The following is a 20,203-nucleotide window of genomic DNA, read 5'->3' as shown; positions in this document are numbered from 1 at the left end:
TTTTGTGTATGATAGGTAGCCTAAATATGTAACAAAGTGACATAATGACAATATTTTAATAATTTTGTCGATATACAATCCAATAGCGATTGAGAGCTGTTGCTATTTGGTTACCTCCACTGGCAAACGCGATTTTTATTGCGAGATAAATAGTGTGATCTAAAGTCTAACTTAAGTTAAGTTTTTGAATTAAAAAAAATAAACTAAAAAAATTGCATCCATTTGGACAAAATCAAGAAAAATCTATTCGAGAAGCCATATTTCACTGGGATATGTAGTTAAATATGTAGGGTAAAAGAGACAATCAACTTCAGTTTCATGTCAACTTTAATTTGGAGAGTCAGACCCCCCCCCCCCCCCCCCATCATTCTTTTTTCAAGTGCCTATAGTTTGTTGATCATCATATTGTATTTCATTGTGTTCTATTCTCTCCTAACATGTTGAGAAGAATTTCCAAACACCTTTTGGAAGAACTTTTTATCCTTCCAGTAACACCTGCACCTTCTTATATCACTCCAAGTTGAGCATGCAGGGAACAAAGCTTCTGAATGTACACAAGACGTGTTGAAAGGAGGAGATGTGAAAGATATGTGAGATTGTGTGTGAAATTTTCTTACTGTGTGCAGTTTGCTGATTGGACAGAATCCAGAGTGCAATTTTGGAAGTTCTCTGCACTACCCAACACCTCGATATTGTAGAAATCCACCAGATTCATACTTTTGAACCATTGAACCAATGAGTACTAAACAGGTGTTCTCTCATCCAAGGTTTCCCAGATTCATAAAAACCCAGAACCAGAATCTTGTAATCCACATCCATATTGCTTGGTTATGGGGATAAAAGAATATTTGACTTTCATTATTCATTATTTGATTTCCTTGGGCCATCACACTGGCAGTACTTCCCACGAGACTGCAGATTTGCAGTCTGAATGAACCGCTTCATTTGCATGATTTATCTGATGCGTAAATAATTACAGAGATGATCATATCATGAAACCCCTCCATATGATCCTCCGACATGTTTTTGAAGGTCATAAGAGTGTGCTAATGTAATGTATGTTTATGTTCACATTGTTGGCTTCAGTGCAAACAAATATGACTCAATTTACAAGCAATAACAATATGCAAATATCTCTGAAAATGTTTCAAACTGCTTTGAATCTCTGAGGACAGGTCTTAGGCTACACTTGTTTATTGCTGAGCATTATAGTGCAGGAATGTTTACAGCACTTTATTGCAAACGCATCCTTTAAAAAGAAAGAGGACATTTTGATTTCAAAGCTAAGAGAATCTTATAGACTTTCAAAAACATATTCACAGAATAAATGGCTCATTGAAAGCAGCCCGGCTTGCAGCGTATACAGCATTGATCAACTTGAATGTACAGTCGGCGCGGGACTGGAACGGTGACACCTGGATGCCGAGATGCAGTGGCTGTAAGCTCTTTAACTCTGAATGGCTTATTCCCAAATGACAAGGCCAAGCGTAATGAGGCATTGTGGGCTAATCAGTGGGTTCATTCAGCAGGCTCCAAAGGAACCTTACATTACCCAGCGACTTCTAATTAACCATGGGATACGGCAAAAGATGACGGTGTGGAGGAGTCTGCAAGACCCTGGGGATACAGGAAAGAGCAGTTCACACAGACAAGCTGATTAACATAAAGGCATTTTCACATGCACACACACAGAGTTTGGATGGATTGAACTGCAGAGATGCATATGGTAGCAAATCGGACACACCTCTCAAGGACGAACAAAGGTCTTTAGGAATAAAGGTTTTAAAGCACGCCGAACGCAAACAAACCTTGGAGGCTTCGCTGGGGTCACGGCCGTGGCACGGACTATTCCAGTGCATATCGATCTTTGAAATTGCAGCCTCTTTATCTTCAGGAACCATTTGTGAATATGCCTGTCTCAGTGTTTATTTAATAGGCCAACGAATCCCTTAGCAAACTTGGAAGGACATGGAATACAGATCGGGTTTGCATATTCATGTAAATCTGGCTGGTTTCCAGACTTTTTTGAGTAGTATGAAGGGGGCTGATGAGCCATGCCCTTGTTAGACTTATTTTTAAGATTTGGCAAGTCCTCTCATCTCACTGTGAGGAGGTTTCACAAAAGATTCATCATTAACACAAAACAAGGTTAATATTTTTCCACAGACGGTCTGTGAAGGTAATCAGTGTGCATAACTGCATTGTTGGCCAATGATATCTTGCATAAACAGCCTGGGCAATGTGCTCACAAAAGTGCAAGGGGTATGTGGTCTGTCCTTTCCTGAGATCCAAGCAAAGACGTCTACAACAATATGAACACGAAACGAAAGCATTAGTGCAAAATGATGCAACTTTTCCCTCATGTTCTCTCTGAGGCCTATCGTTAATAGTCAAATGCATGATGCAAAATGAAACAGGCAATATGTTTTTTTTTTCGTTTTAGAAACATGATGGTTAGAGCTGTGGAGTGAGATTGAGGGACTACCAAGGACGGAGCGGTTGACATCTGATAAGATTCATTCATCAGCTGTCAGTGAACTGTCTGGCCTATTGAACTAAGAAAGCATCTAGACTCCCTTCCCCTCCCACTTCTGGGAACCAGCAGCAGAACATTGCTTTAGGAGATAAACCTTTGCATGGTCACTTCTGTGGAATAATGTGGCTGTTCGGAAGCACTCAAATCACTTCAGTCATGTTTCTGCAGTTTAATGATGCACTTGTTGCACTTCTGTTCTTTCGCATAGTTTATAGTCACACATTAAATTAATTCACAGTAATCATGATTTATTTGACATCTGTGCTAATCACATCTTGTAAATAGTGTAGCTCTTATGTTGTCGAATTTGATTAAAATGACTGGAGATCATTAACGTTACATCCTCAAAAATGAATAGCCAGAGAAAAAAACGAACTCAGTATTACTTATTAAACCCGAGTAACAGCCTCAACGGGGGATGGTTGACTGAAGACAGAGGTTAAACATCTGTTTATCTGTTCTTACCTCATTTAGTGTGTAGAGAATTACCCAAGGTCTTTTGCTTAGACCACCTATCAACACTCAAATCTCACTTCGTCTAGTCCTACAGCCAGAGCTGTAGCTTAAGCTGTGCTTTAAGTAAAAAAGAGGGAAAATTCATGTGGTTACAGTATGTTTCATTCGGACAACAGGTAATATTAATATACTAAAACAGAGGAGCACTTTAATAGGAATTGGAATGATGCATTGTCTCAGTAGGTATAACAAAATAACAAAAGTGAAACATTTATAACCTGTTGTCAGCAAAGAAGATTACTCAGAAGGTACGTTGTTTAAAGGAATGTCATCTTGACATTGTTTTGGCTGCTGACGGTCAATATTTTAACTTTTAATACCACAGAACTAAAGTGAAGCTAATATTAGACGAGGCGTAGAGTAACACTGCCCTCTAGCGATACGACAAAGAACTGGACAAGTAATTAGGCCTATACTGGTAGTAGCCTAGCCTAATTACCTCAAAAACTTGAAGAAGGTTCTAAATAAAAGATCTAAAAATCTAACAGTAACTAATTTTTATTTTGTTATTTATTTTTAAACAAAGGTGTATTTATAAAGTTCGGAGCTCGAATGTTCATAAAAAGGCGCGAAATCTCTTTAACCAACAGATGGCACTAGCAAACCTAAATAATTCAGGTCAATAGCATTACGTCATCACATTTCCTTCACACAAAGTGCATGTGGTATGTCTCAGATATTGTCTCTGGTTATGAACATGTGGGTAGATATAGTTCGATAAAGTAATATACAGTAGGATCTAAAAGCCTGCAGGCTGGTAAATAACCAGAATATTTGAAGTTTTATAACCTGTGGTTATGTCAGATCGAAAATTTTGTAATAAAATTATAAAATAAATTATAAAATGTTCTCTCTAAGCATGTGCCATAGATAGATTTGTGAGAATTATGTGGTTTTAAGACACAGAAGACAGAAGTTTTTTTTTAATGAAATCAAGGCGTTTAATAAGCCATTAATCAAACACACATTAATCATGATTTAGAGCTGCACGAAGAAATACAAATAGGCAATATGGTACCATGAGCTTAATTCCTTACAAACACGTGCATTGAACTCAGTTACACTAAACTCAAAGAGATTTGAATAAAACTCTCCTTTTTATTCCATTTCAGAATAGACTACACGATTATTAGATTAGCTTATACTTCCCCTAGGTAGGGAATATGTGGCATATATCTGGACCAGTATTTAACAGACTACCCTGATGCTGATTGTCATGATCACCCCCAAAATCTTCACTAACACCATCTTTGATAGAGGACGTGGTATATCCTTTATAATTAGAGATGTTACGTGACCAGCCGTGAGAATTAGCAGCACAATACAGGTCTTTAAGACAGAAGATTCAAACTTACTTTCCATTAAAATAAAAGATCATCATGTGACTGTTAATGTCGTTTTCATCAATACAAATGAGTACAATTGCACAATAAGCATCCTGCAAAAAAAGTATCCGCAGTGAGGAATGTGTAAAAGATGAGCACAGGCTAATAGATGATAATATCATATTGTGTCATTTTTGCACAGATGACTGCTTTGCAATACACAATGGAGTTAAAACTTACAGCACTACTGTATATTTCCCATTTGCCTTATATAGAATAAATGTATTTCTTAATCTAGTAACAAATCTGGTGAGTGAATTCATAGACCGTGTTATCATCGCTTTTTACTTTAATACACTGCTATTCTATGACTACTCTAAATTAGACTTTTTCATAGCAATACGTTTTACAGCTAATAAGTATGTGAAATCGTGTATAGATATACAAACTGTTTCGCTCGTTGTTGAGTTCCAAAATGTCTCCTCAGAAAACAGGGAAGGTTCTCAAGACTTCAAGTCTAACGTTCTGGCAATTTCTCTCAAAGTTATGAACAAAACATTCTTTATAACGTTAATAGAATGTTCGTTCAAAGTTAGGCTATATGTTCTTTAATAATGTTCTCAAGTTGGCACAAAAACATTACATGTTGGGGAAAGATACTTTTAAAAATAATGCGTTACGTTACTTTTGCGATACTTTTTCTCATCTGGGCTGGGCTGTTTTTTTTTTTTTTGGGCAAATGTAAAGGCCCTTTCACACCAAAAGTGAAATGCAAATTCACATCTGTAAAGTGGAGGGCGCAGCTCAAACAAACATCTCAGCTGTGCTGCAATTCTGGATCTCTGAAGAATAGAACGCAGGAGAAAAAAGCTCAACACTTTTCAGCAATAAAAACAAAGAAAAGAAACACAAATGTGATCTTTATCTAAAGTCATTTTTGCTTATTAGTATAGTTGAATTGGATCATCAAAGGTCAGCAGCAAAGACATTGCTTAATAAAGTGAGATTAAATACATAAAGTATATTTCTATTTTTAAACATTAATTATTGCAGGTTTGCATAATATTCTGAGTTTGCATTTCACTGTTTTTATTCATTTTAAGGAATACTGAGTCTTTTTTTGTGCAAGTGAGATGAGTCATGCTCACATTTAGTCTATAACTTGTCTAGAATAACCATCATGTTTATAAAGCGCACACAAAGCGTTCGATTTCTGTCAACATGGCCACAGGAGAGCACGTCAGTCAATAAATGGGAAAACAAAGTCATTTTGTTTTACTTATTTGAAAAAGCATCTCAGATATTTAGTTGTAAATATAAAAGTAATGTGTTACTTTATTAGTTACTTGAAAAAAGTAATCTGATTACGTAACTTGCGTTACTTGTAATGTGTTACCTACAAAACTGCGTTTAGCCTACATCATTCATGGAATGTTTTAAACAATCAGAGAACATTCAGAAATAACATTTACATAACTTGATGGGAACGGTAGCAAAACTTTCTTAGAGCATTTTTGTTAAATGGGTACCTAATGCAACTCAAAAACGCAGACTATTGCGGAAATTAGCGTAAAAGTTTTTTTAAACGTAATTTTTTTTTTTCATATTAACTAGACCTACTGGAACAACTATTTGAAGACAATCTTACTGAACCAGTTCATTAAAGTCAATAGCAACTTACCTGAATAATAACACATGTTAAAGTGAGAAATTTTTTAATGCAACTCTATTGCACCCTTAAAGGGATGGGTCACCCAAAAATTAAAATTATGTCATTATTAACTCACCCTTATGTTGTTCCAAACCTATATGAGTTTATTTTTTTCTGCTGAACACAAAAGAAGATATTTTGAAGAATGTTGGTATCCAGACAGTTGACGGTTAGCCATTGACTTCCATAGTATTTTTTTTCCTACTATGGAAGTTAATGGGTGCCATCAACTGTCTCGTTACCTAAATTTTTTCTTATATTTTCTTTTGTGTTCAACAGAAGAAAGAAACTCATACAGGTTTGGAACAACTTGAGGGCGAGTAAATGATGACAGAATTAAAAATTTTGTGTGAACTATCCCTTTAAGTACTGTAGCTTGTTCCCGCCTGACCCACGCAAGAGCGCACATGTTCGTTCACGTACAGTACTTGCGTAGAGTATGTTTCTGCGTTACACTTTATAAGTAATCATTTTAATGTTGTCATGTAGTATTAACATTAAAGCTACAGGTAACTACTTGCCTTTTTGATGCCATTTAGACAAAAGACTACTTTCACAAAATACTAAAAATATGCTTAACTTACAAGATACTTAAAGACGAGTTACAGTACAACAACATCTTTCAGATGTGCGTAGCGTTTTAAACATTCACTCTTAAGTTTCATTGAAAGTCTGTAAGTGCTGTTGTTGGTTGTCCCCTGCATTTTGATGGATGTCAACATATATCATTTTACTAAGTCCCGGCAAGCATGACAGGGATATAAATAGTAAGTTAAAACTAAACCACACCACTGCGATCAAGTAACCAAAGTATAAAAAAAACCCTGACACAATGTTGCATTCCTTTACTCTCGAAAGGTCATAGCCTAAACTCTGAATGAAGAAACAGTCGAAAAAGAGCACTGAATTGTGCTTTCACCTGAATGGCACACATATATTAGTTTGGCATTGGTTCTGCAAACCTACCTTCCAAGAGTGTTTTAAATGCTGCGGTTCTACTAAAAATGATATTTGGCAGTTGCTTTTCCCATATAATCCATCCAGTTAAAGTCTCAACTGACATGGACCGGTAACAGTCAATGAGGAGCCAATGGGAGGCACAGATTAGTGTCATGCTCTTTAAACTAATGAATTCGAATCAAAATGATGAACGGAATCAAGAGTTCACTTCTCTGAACATTCCATTAAACACTCACTGAGGAAAGTCCAGAGAAAGAGAAGAACAAAAAAACATAAAGAGCGTCTGTGAGCTCGTCTTCAGTATTCCCCTTCCTCCATAACCTCCATGACCACTGTTCTGGGACCAGTGAGGATGAGGTTGCTGACAGTTCTGTAGTCCAGACTCAGCACATTCATCCCATTAACTGCCACCACAAACTGACACACCTGTAGAGATGAGCATGAGAAAACTTTAATGAGGCAAAACAATTGCAGTTTTATGTTTACTCATAATTGTTACACCCTTTTTGTACTTTGATAAAGACATAAAAGTGCTGAAAAACAACATAATGAATATGGAGCATATAAACCATATATATGACACAATAAACAGATAGTAATCTCTCTCAGTGCAGCAACATGACACAATTACACCTTTCAGGAGAACGGTAGAGGAGTGCTTTTTAAAATGAGCTATATTAACTCTTGGAGAGGTTCTGCAAATGAATAACGTTATAGCCTTTATGTCCTTCCTGGTAAACCCATAATGAGACCACCATCTGAAATGAGTCACACCGTTATCGTTATCAGCATCAAATGATAAATAAACAACATCTGAAAGCTTGCCATTTTGCTTAATTGTCAGCATGTGCTTAAACGATCTGTTTTGGCATAACCTGTACTGTACATTAGTGCATGATTACAACTACAGCATTTGTAATATCTTTGCTAAGAGGTACACTCTAAAAATAAATGTTTTGGTTTGACGAAAAACGTTTACATCAAGCTTTTTGACTTGTGACAACTTCTAATGAAATAATGTTCAACCAATATACTCCACTGAGTTATATGAACTTAATTTGGAGCATAAACACATTTGTTAAGTTTACTAAGAACATTTTTGTTGTTCCAACTAGTTTGAACATAATTCACTCATAAATGGAGTGGAGGCCCTGAAAGCAATTGATATTATTTTTATTAGTTCAAATTCATAGCTAGCAAAGCACACGCTAAATATAACTTATTTAACAGATACATTTTTTTGAACAAGTAAGATAATACTTGTCATTGGAATTGGTGCAGTGATTGCTCATAGAACTACATACAATGTAGTCTATACCTTGATGTCGCCACTTATAACATAAAGCTCTAATCCTCAGCACAGTGGTAACCACAAAACACAAAAGAAACCATTTTAAATGTCAAACATAACAGCATTAAACAATAAAAGGTCTTTACATTTACTAAAAAAACATAAAATGTCACTTAATTTTAACATGCCTATGCAAAGCATGCTGGGAACTAGAAATGCACTGCCCAATTTCCAAAGTTTATCCATTTTCATTATGTTTATACGTCTTAATCTAAGACAAAAAACAAGTAAACAAACAATTAATGCAGAATTGTCCATTTCAATTTAACGCAATATTAAGTTGATGTAATGATCATCATTATTATAATTCAATGTTTGCAACTTAAAAGGTTTATTTAACTCTGGTAACCATGCATGTTATTAAGTTGTGGTAATAGGTCCTCTGAATTACTTTTTAGGGGGTAGCCCTTGTTAATAAAATAATATACTGTAATAATATAATATAATATAATATAATATAATATAATATAATATAATATAATATATTTAACAATTATTGCATTTTTGTGCTCTTCAGGTCTAAAAAAAAATATCCAAACATTCTCTTGTTCAGTTGTGTAAAACTTTTAAAGGCCGATTTATATAGACAATTAAAAATGAATCAACCTCAAACAGACAGATTTCAAAGGTTAATAAATAGATTTCAGAGGTTAATAAATAGATTTATACATTTAAGCGTTTATTTAGTTTTTTACAATTTAAATTTTTCAACATTACTAAGCAATTTTGAAATGGCTAAACATTGACGTATTCAATTATATTCAATACTAAATGCAAAAATGTTATTAATGGAATAGCACATATTTTCACAATATTGTTTACTCACTTGGTACGATTTTCTATATATTAATTGTGTTTGCAACAATGTTCATTACAGTAAAAAGAGCATTATGGTCTTGGCTCAGAGCACAATGTTTTTACCTCAGAAACACACTGAGCACATAAGCTCAGTCTGCAAACATGACCTTATGTAATGTGCTTTCAGAAGAGGCACTGAGGGAGTAGTGTTTTTTTTTTTTTTTTTTTTGCCATAACTGTAATGGTTCATTATTGCTGTAAATTAGGGTCATGGCTGCTGAATGCTGAACTGTTCAAAGGAGGAGGGAGGGCGGGTATTATTCTATCTGCCACTACAGTAAATTAGACATGCACACACTTTCAGTAGGCATTAAGTGTCTTCGCCTGGATCAGCATAAAAAACATCTGGCAAACGGACTATATTCTGAGTGGACTTGAGGACATTATGATTGCTCCACTCATTGTACTGTGCTTAAGGTCAAACCTAAATGACTGGGTGGGTTGATGAGGTTGGGTATTTTGTAATCTCTATCATCTCTATCTATCTCTGGGATCATAATCTTGCATTAACTTGATGGCAATACATTATGGCTAAACTCCAACCCTGTTTCTTGAAGACAACTTTACCTCTAAAGATGAGGTCAGAGAAATTTTAACAAAAAAAGGTACAGTGCTATGCATACGTTTAGACACCCATGCTAAAGTTGACTAAAAAGAGGAATAAAAAATCATCTTTTGGAAACTGAACTTAATGCCTTAATTAAAAAAAATTAGGAAAAATCCAACCTTTAAGGACACCAATTTTTATTTTTAAGTATTTTTTTTTTTTTTTTTTTTAGGATACTATGCATCCTGATAAAGTTCCCTTGGCCTTTGGAATTAAAATAGCCCCACATCATCACATAGCCTTCACCATACCTAGAGATTGGCATGGTTTTATTTCAGTTAGCCTAATAGCTAGTTTGATTTGCATTGAGAGATGATCTTATGGAAAGTACTCCATGCCAATCTCTAGGTATGGTGAAGGCTATGTGATGATGTGGGGCTATTTTAATTCCAAAGGCCAAGGGAACTTTATCAGGATGCATAGTATCCTAAAAAAATAAATAAAAAAAATACTTAAAAATAAAAATCTGCCTGCCTCTATGGGAATTTAACATAGGGGTGTCCAAACTTATGCACCCTGTATTTTAAGGAAGAACATTTATTTATTTACGATACATTATTCATTCACAAAGAAAATTGGTGTCCTTAAAGGTTGGATTTTTCCTAATTTTTTAAATTAAGGCATTACGTTCAATTTCCAAAAGGTGATTTTTTATTCCTCTTTTTAGTCAACTTTAGTATGGGTGTCTAAACTTATGCATAGCACTGTATATTGTCAATAATGTAGTGATGTATGAAGTACAACTTATCACTTTCAATCCAAGCATCTTTCTGTTGGTAAACCATGTCTTGAACATTGTGGTGGGACCATGAAAACATTGGGGGTTTTCCGCATGAAAATTGGACAAATCATGAGCGCATGTCGGGGTGGGTTGTGGCCATTTACTTGTTATTGGCCATAATATGAAAATATTTATTGGCTTATTGGTTTTGCCAAAATTGTAATATCTGTGCATCCCTTCACAATAAGATAATAAAATATGGACAATATGGACATGCCTTTTTCTCACTTTACTAAATGTTTATAAATGTAATAAATACTGTACCTTCATTCCCACTGCTGCAGCAGGTCCGCCGGGATCCACAGCCTGGACGTGGCAGGGTTTACTTCCTCGAACCACAAATCCCCAGCCCACTGCATCTCCCACAATCTGCAAACATATACATCCAAGCATGCTAACTTACTAAGGCACCATGAAAGAGATGAAATTGCGATGAGCAAAATGCATCCGGCACTGTTTTTTGGGCATAATCAAACAACACAGATAAAACAACATTATCAGTGGAAGCAAATCATTGAAAATGCATGTCTTGTCCAGATACTTGACAGCTGAGGACAGATATCAGCTTTCATGGGATCCTAAATTGCTCTCGGCTAGAATCATCTCCGCATGCATCTGAGGAAAAACGTCCTCTTGCTAATTTTAGTCTTGAACTTTTTCCTCCATGCAAATGGATTCTCTGAACCAAACATAGTAAATTATGCACTTAGATCTTGGAGTCTGTGCACATTTTGTATGTTTGCGTGTTTGTGTGTGTGTGTGTGTGTGTGTGTGTGTGTGCGTGCGTGCGTGCGTGTGTGTGACTTACTGTGAAAGTCTTCTTTATGTAAGGTCCACCAGGAGCCTGAAGTTCCTCTGGGCTCACTTGTCTTTTCAGCACTGTAAAAATATACACACAGTGTTCCTCAGTTGTGAACTCTAGGCCCGTTTTCATGACAGTAAAACATTTGACTATTCAACACATGGTGTAAAAGGATCAGTTTATCTATTCACTGCAATAACACTGAGTTTGATTCACTATTTACTTTACTCCTTATGACATAATACTGCAATCCACAATCCTTTATTAAAAGAATTGACACAAAGGCATCCTGAAACAAAACATGTGAGAGAGAGAGAAAGAGAGAGAGAGAACAATCAAGCTGTAATAGAGCGCTGAAGGTTCGTGTTTAATGAAGTAATGAGGTTGTGGCATCACTGTGATGGACTAATTTAGCACATAAGTGGTTCTAATCAGTTTGATGTCTTCATCACTAATGTAATAAGTGAGCCAAACTCTGAACCATTTGGTCACAATCCAGGATCCAACTGCACAGATATAGACTGGCTTCTGATTGGCTGATCAGAGCCCATTGTGCAGACTATAGAAGCAATGCATATAGCATAAATATATATATATATATATATATATATATATATATATATATATATATATATATACACACACACACACACACATACATACATACATACATACACACACACACATATATATATATACATACAGTATTTGATTTTTATTGTTAAACAGTAGAGATGTCAACTGAATAAAATTATCAGAATGAATCGTACTATCAGAAAAAAACTATGAAACAGTAATAATATCAAAATATTAAAGACAAATATATTTTAAAAAAATATTAACGACTAGGCTACTTTTTTGTTTTATTTTTTATAAAAGTTTTATTTTGTAAAATAAAAGTTTGATTTTTGAACTTTTTTAATTTTGGGGGCTGTATTATTGTTTTACAATTAAAATTTTAAAAACATGCAAGTTAATGATGTGAGGGTTGGTAAACTTTCCCAAGAATATTTACTGTATGTGTGTATATTCTGAATAGGGAGCACAAGGCCAGGGCCTTTCCATTCCCCCTACAGAGTCACATACATGCATGAAACCTTTCACACACAATGCCACATTCTTTTTAAAGCAGGGAGAAAGGATTATGTCTGTGTGTGAGAGAGAGAATGAGAAAGAAAGGGAGAGAATGATTTTTTTTAAACAAATTTATGTTTGGGCTTCACTATTTTTCTCTCATTCTTTCTTATTCACTTTTTCTCATGAGTTCATTTTGTTTTCATCGATTTTGGGTGGAGAGCTAAGTAATCCCAGGATTGGATGAGCAAATTGACCAATCAGAGACAGGCAACGGCACTGCCAAACACACAAGCAAAACACACATCTGGAAAAGCGGCCTATTTCCATATTCGCAAATTCAAAATGTACAACATGTTATAACGTTAGACGCTCTGATGACAGATTGCATCTTGGATCCTCGTTGTTGGACAAAGAACAGGTCTGGTTTTAACAGTGGGCCTCACTGTCCCGGGGCAGAGTATGAAGCGGGGAGTTGTGCTGTGGTGAAATGAAGGCTGAGTCATGTGGTAGGTGAGGAATGCTTCATTACAGGCATGCTTCAGACTCGCCTTGGATCGTCATGGAGGCCAACGTTCTAATTTGGTGTTGGAGGAGGATGAGTCTGAGTATGTGTATAAAATGTTCCTCTGTCTCTCTCTCTCTGCCTGCTGGCTGTGCTCCTTGCCTTTCCTGAAGGGGACTACGTGTTCTTGCCAGACTTTCTCATAAACACACACACACACTACGCATGTACTACGGCACTTCTCAGCCTGAGAGTTTTTATGGGTCAGAGAGTTTACTACTCCACACAAACACACTCAGAATGGAGTGAGAAAAAAACAGATAGAGACACAGTAAAATAAGATAATGCATGTCACAATCAGTTCCAATTATTTAAAAATGTTTTAATTATTTGTAAAATCACAAGGCAGTGATGAAAAAATATCCTCAAGAAATCAGGATGACAACTTCAGGTGCTTAAATATATTGTAAGAAAAGTTTACCCAAAAAAGTATCTGGCTAGTCTTTTTTAATTAAAATTAATAGAAAGCGAGGCTGCAAAGCTCCAAAATGACCAAAAAAATAAATAAATCAACTCAAAAGTCGTCCATATGACTCTATCTAGTTACATATCACATATAATATATTATGTATAATATATTAGACCAGTGGTGTAACACCGTGTCTTAACCATACGCAATGCGACAAGATTCTAGTGACAAGCAATTTGTCTGTCCACACAAGACGCGACAAGACGTGAAAAAATCTATTGAAAATCACAGCCAATCAGAAGAGTGTGGGCAGAGCTCTCAAAACAAAATTAATAAACACATTATCAAATTCATAAATATTACACAATTTTAACATTATTAAAAATACATATTGGGTGACTGTAACAACCTTCGTCATAAAATACACTGAGTTCTGAGGTGAATTTGAGGTGAATCATCCATTGTCGATTTCAGTATGGCTATTAAGGTCACGCAAAATGATATTCAAACTCTCAATAAATGATTTTAACATTAAAAAACTATATAATCTGTATATTATAATTGTCATACGTTTTATGCTGTTGCTCCAGCCGCAACGTCGCATAAATAGAAACTGTTTCTAAAATATAATACCCTGTAGATTGTTGTGGTTGGCACAAAAAGTCTGAAATTAACATGGAAAAGATACCTTTTGTTGTGTGTCGTGTTGCGTTTAGTTAGGACACGGTGTAATACCGCAAAAGCGGAGCAGGCTTTCATAACCCCGGGTAAAAGCATTCCTTTAGACAAGGTTAAAAGCAGGGTTTTAAACACAGGGGTTAAGCAAAGTGTGAAAAGCCCTTTTGAAATATTGTACGTTCGACTGTACGAAATACTGTACGCATATGCTAAGTTTTCATTTCAAAACTAAAGTATGCTTTGGGCTTCAATGTGTAAATGTAGAACAAGATTCTCAACAGTTGTACTACCAAGGAAACCAATTTGATCTATTAAACTACTGGGTGACCTATTCCTTTGAATATAATCTTATCTAATTCTGCTAGTACAAGTTAACAAGGAGAATCCCTGTTAGAAGGGTGAAGAAGTTCATGGGAACTACATGGTTGACGCCTCGTAGAATTACTGTCAACAAGCAGGATTACAGTGGAGAACGGACAAACGGAACAGATGGAGAACAGGCGGATGTGGCTTTATGGCCTGAAAGCACACAATCACACAAACTTCTGACTTCTCTTAAGAAACATAGATATAGGTATATGCTGATACGACACTCTCCACACATTGTATTCTGTTAAAGCAGTGGTTCTCAATTCCAGTCCTCGTGACCCACTGCTCTGCACATTTTGTATGTCTCCCTTATTTAACACACCTGAACCAGATCATCAGCTCATTAGGAGAGACTCCATGAACTGAACTGAGTGTGTCAGATAAGAGAGACATACAAAATGTGCAGAGCAGCGGGTCATGAGGACTGGAATTGAGAACCACTGTGTTAAAGGAACAGTAACACCACAAACATAACTTTGAGAAAGCTATAAGCAATTCATTGTTGTGAAAAAAACTTAAAGCCGGGCCTACACTGCGATTTTCGTCCGTTTTTGAGCCAAACTTGTACGACTCCTTTTTTTAATCTGGACGAATTTTAGCTTTGTTGTGAGTTGTTTGTCATGCAGTGTACAGGGAGAAACGAGAGGTGATTGACCTCTTCCGACCGGCAATAGGATAGTCGGATGAATTTCCTACATGTCAGAAATGTTGGTTGCCCCTCGTGAGGGTATGGTACAGTTGAAGCAGAGCTACGAACTGATTGCCCTAAACTCATTGTTTTTCTGCACGAAAAAAATTAAACCATTTAATCTTTAATGCAGCGAGAAAGAAAACGAAAAGATGGGGATCTTTAAGTTCTTTAGCTATCAAACAGCTGCAATTTAGCAAACTGTTGCTTACCTCCAGTTCACGTTGCAAAATGGATAAACCATATTACCCACGTCTTCCAAGCCAACTGCGGGTCCACATACGGCAGCACCTCTTTTATTAATTTACTTGATCATTAATTTACTTGTTTCACTTTTTACTTTCACTTTATTTACTCATTTATTTAATATTTACTTAATTGTATTACCACGGGAAATGTGAACCATTGTCCATCATTTTGCAATATTCAACATTTAGGACATTTAGGACATTGAGATCGGTGCGGCCCTGACATTCACTGCAGATTTAATCACTCTTAACAAACCTCACACCACAGGAAAATCTGATAAGACAAAATCGCCTGCAGCTTGAAAAACATACAGTATTTTGGAGCTATAAAAGTTGAGTTAAACGTTAAATAACCAGCCAGTGTTCAAAACGATCTGCTTGCCTTAGCTCGATTCAAAACGGTAAGCTTGTAATAATGTTTTTAATTCCAGTGGTACTGGTGGATTTCCGCAGGAAATTCGAGCATGTCTTTGCATCATTACGTCACATCTGTACACATAAAGAAGGAGTCTCGGCTAGTAGGCTATATTGCGTGTGAGGATGTTGGAGGTGGAGATTTATAGCCTTTTCTCACAACACTTGATATAATTTGACAACACTTGAACTTATGAATTTGATGGTGGATCCAAAAAGGTTCAAATGATAATCACCAGTGACAACTAGAGATTCACCCGTTGTAAAACGCGAAAGACTTCAGACTTCGGAGAAAAAAACGGGCTGCAACCAGCCCGTGCGAAAACAAGGATAAATATCGGAAGGGCATTAAATGTAGTCATGCAATGCTGATGTTGTTAACATTAACAATTTGAGAACAAAGTATAATTTGCACGATTTGACATGATATGATAAGCGATCGTTAGATTTAATCAGCGTGATTTACTGCAATGATTTTTTCCCTTAGTTGGTCAGAACAAAAGTGGATTTTACTTGTTCAGACGACATTTTCTGGTGAAAATTCTTATGTTGGTCATACTTCCAAAAAGTAGAATCTGTGATTACGAATGACAGTATCCACACCGGCGCGGTGACTGACAGCCGCACATTCTCCTCAAAACATTGGATTCATCCGCGCTGTGCCATGCCGAGGCACAACGCACGTAAAGCTGATAATTCCGCGAATAACTGCAATTGCAGATTTCGAACAGAGATGGCGACAAAGAGGAAAAACTACGGACTGCAGCTTTAAAGTGAGGCCATGTTATTATACAAACAGGGTGGAGATGTTGTAAAATAACTGCTAAAGCTAATGCTAGTTAACGCTAGGTTAAGAAGCTTAAAGACAACAAGAAATCAATATTGACTCGATTTGCTTATTTAAAGATGCTGTCCCCTGGTTTCACAGACAGGGCTTAAGGCTAGTCCTAGACTAAAATGTAAGTCTGAGCTGTTTCCACTGAAATAAACTTGCACTGACTGATCTTAAAAATATATCAGTGCCTTTTAGTTTTAAGATGCACATCGGTAATGTTTTTTTCTAAGCATGTTTATAAAAATTACTTAAATGTCCTAATTGATCTATGGTCTAATCCTGGCTTAGTCTAAGCCCTGTCTGTGAAACCGGGTCATTGTGTCTTTTTTTTATGTTGAAATGATGTATTTGGGGTGTTTGGGCACAGAAGGGGGCTTTCTTACCAGACTTGGGGTTGCAGAGCACAGGAGGGCTGCTGCTGAGTGTGGGGCTACTGCTATAGTAACCACTGCTGCCACAACTACTGCTCATACTGCTCCGCCGTACCGCTGACACCACCTTTATCTCTTTAGTGGGACTGACTGAGGGGAAGGAGATAGAGAGAGACAAATTAGGTAAGATAGAGACAGTATTAGAGGAAGTGAGAGAGCAAATAGAGATCAGTTCAAATCCACACGCAACACTTCTGCCTGCTGAAAACACCATGATCCAACAATTTAGATGGCGTTGTGGTGTCTATACATCCTTTTTTTGCATTTACTAACTGAAAAAAAAAAAAACAGTGCAGAGGGAAACATCAGATCTGTTAAGAGTTCTCCTTTTGATGAAAATATACCATATAGCAAACAGCATCATGAACACGTATACAACTCTTTAGCAATCTAAATGAACATACCATAAACTTCTAGCTTTATATAAAGCTAATTATAATTGCTACAGCCAAACACAAACCCCAACATTAAAACTTTTTTATTATAAAAATAAATATATAATATTATATAATAAATAAAAATGATTTACCACTTAAAAATGAAATGCAACGAAAGAAATTAATATATTAATTCACATGGGTCTCAAAGGATATATAAACAAATCATTTTTCAAATAGTCATATTTCATAATGTTATTTCATTTATGCTTAATTTATTTTAATTTTTAAGCATGTTTAAACATCAATCAAATAAACAGCTATTTATTTGTAAATGAAAAAACCTACTCATTTATTAGATTTTATTTTTATAAAAATAAATAAGAAAATAATTAACCTTATTTTATTTTTTAGTATAATCCACTCCTTAATTTTTGAGTAATATCACAGTGAAATTGATTATATTGTCAACAGAACTAAAAATAACTGATTATAGATGTTATGCGCCAGAGAAACAAGCGCGCAGCCTTCTTTAGAATATTGTCTTTGAACTAACGTTTTTGCGGTAGCTCTGTGCATTTCAATGGCATCGCTGTCGAGGAGTAATTAGCCGGTGAAGTGGATTTACTTATTGTAAAGTTAACGAAAGTTATCATGAGGATTGTAATGTTTAAAGCAGATGTCTTAACAAATGTCAGTAGATTTTAAAACAAGCCATTCATTCATAAATACGTAAGATCGCTGTGAAAGTACAGACCGGAAGACAAATACAACGAGCGCAGCGCTGAAAAGGGGCGGGGCTACATAAGGTCTATACTGTAATTAAAATATGCAATAAGTACAGAAAACAGTGTTGGGTAGCACTTTATTTTACAGTCCTGTTTCGTATGAACATACGAACTACTTACACTACTCAGTACTTTTGTGGGTAAGTACATTGAAAGTGCACTTACTGTAAAATAATGTGCAACCCAGTGTTGTGTAGTTCAACACTGATGACTGATGTAGAATCTACCTGATTCAAAGTCAAAACATTTAAATTCATGTACTTGTTAAGTCAACATACACACTCCACAGGCCCGTTAAAAATGAGAGTTCATATTTTATTCAGCTCTGAGAAGAGGAACCAGTCCCAAGACAGCATGAGCTAATTTCTTTTACTGACTCATGACGGCGTGATACTGAATCTACAGGCAAATACTGAAAAACACTTGATCTGAAACAACTTTACATTTACTGTAATACATTATTCAATGTGATAAATGCTAAATTGCAGCTTTATCTAATAGTATAACAGGAGTAGTCTTAAAAAACTGAGGTTAAATTTATAATAATGACTAATACAAAATAACTCAAATGGAGTATAACTAGACCAAACAGAAGAAAACCAGGCAAAAGGGGCATTTTGTGCTTGTTTGACATGCTCACCTTTCACATACTCATCACAACAACAACAAAACATGACAGATTCATCTAACTAACTCTCCCAAAGAGGTCTGGAAACATCTGTGCAGATGAGAAACTACAACCTCCCCTACTTTAACATTCCTTACTTTCAGTACACAAACTATGTGAACTTCCCCCTGAGAGCTCTAGTAGCGTACATAAGCACTGACAGAATGTGAGAACCTCTGAACATCAAACTGTCAATCGAAATGAACTGCTGTGGACTGTGGATGTAATGTCTATTCAATTCTGTACTCACCTGTCACTGTAATGCAATGCCAATGAATTATCTTGATTCAGGGGCCTTTGTCAGCCAATACTAATATGCAATTAATTGTAATTTATTTGCTTGTTTATTTGACTTGCATATCATGTAATAAATCTGATTATTAAAAATGCATTATATATTGAATATTATATATTTTTTAAATAAATTAACACCTTAGTTGATTACGACACTTCAAATTAAAAGCAATGTTTTCCAGATGATACTCTCTTTCAAAACACGAGTTAGTCATTTCAGCAACTTCCTTACTACAACATTGAAATTGATTTTGGTTGTCCTAACTTTATTATGCACTGCATCAACAGCAAATGAAAATGCATGAGACCACATCCAAAAGTTCATTATCTATGTGCCACTGCAAATGATCACAGTTGTGTCCACTAAACCTAAAAAATCAATATAATAAAACTACAGGGTGTAATGAACACCGGTGTGCATGCATTCTGTGGATTTCCTTCATGATCATGGACTAACCTGAAAGGAAGCTGGTGTTTCCCCCGTCAGAGCCCTGTTTGCGCAGACAGAAAGGGCTGTCCTGGTTCTCCGGTATGCTGCGACAACGCTCGTTCAAAAGCTCCATCAGTCGTCGTCGCCGCCGGAAATTCATTCTGAATTGGTAAAGCAGTCCGCCATCCACAAAGTGGTGCTTGTTAGAAACTGGGGGAAAGAAAGAGAAATGCATAGAGAAAGAAGGTCATATGTCAGTTTATTGGAATTAAAGTCATGAACCGTCAAGCCACAATGGTCTAAAACCTAGAAGTGAAAGACAGAAAATACAAAACTCAACCCAATATCCTTATTTTGGACTGTACCTTCAAGGCTTTTGTTTTATTAATTTATTAAATGTAAAATAATATTCATGTTTTATTTGTTCATTTAATTTTTGTTTATTTTACCAAGAGAAGGGGGCAGAGCAGAGGTTGGCAAAACAGCAGA

The 20,203-nt window shown here is 35.9% G+C and overlaps 1 protein-coding gene across 1 annotated transcript in view; it reads right to left on the bottom strand.

Moving 5' to 3' along the window:
* Nucleotides 1–3,977: 3,977 nt before the first annotated feature.
* The window catches only part of deptor (DEP domain containing MTOR-interacting protein), a 36,233-nt gene continuing 20,007 nt past the window's right edge, over nucleotides 3,978–20,203 (bottom strand). Inside the window, exons 6-10 of the mRNA XM_079894093.1 lie at nucleotides 19,742–19,924; nucleotides 17,111–17,248; nucleotides 11,454–11,524; nucleotides 10,910–11,014; nucleotides 3,978–7,474 (exon numbers count right to left, since the gene is read on the bottom strand). Of these exons, the coding sequence (XP_079750219.1) occupies nucleotides 7,346–7,474; nucleotides 10,910–11,014; nucleotides 11,454–11,524; nucleotides 17,111–17,248; nucleotides 19,742–19,924 (626 nt within the window). The 3' untranslated portion in view covers nucleotides 3,978–7,345. The remainder of the gene's footprint in view (nucleotides 7,475–10,909; nucleotides 11,015–11,453; nucleotides 11,525–17,110; nucleotides 17,249–19,741; nucleotides 19,925–20,203) is intronic.

Source organism: Squalius cephalus, assembly GCF_949319135.1.
Source record: "Squalius cephalus genome assembly, chromosome: 15".
Classification (NCBI taxonomy): domain Eukaryota; kingdom Metazoa; phylum Chordata; class Actinopteri; order Cypriniformes; family Leuciscidae; genus Squalius; species Squalius cephalus.
This window is presented reverse-complemented; position numbering and strand designations above follow the sequence as displayed.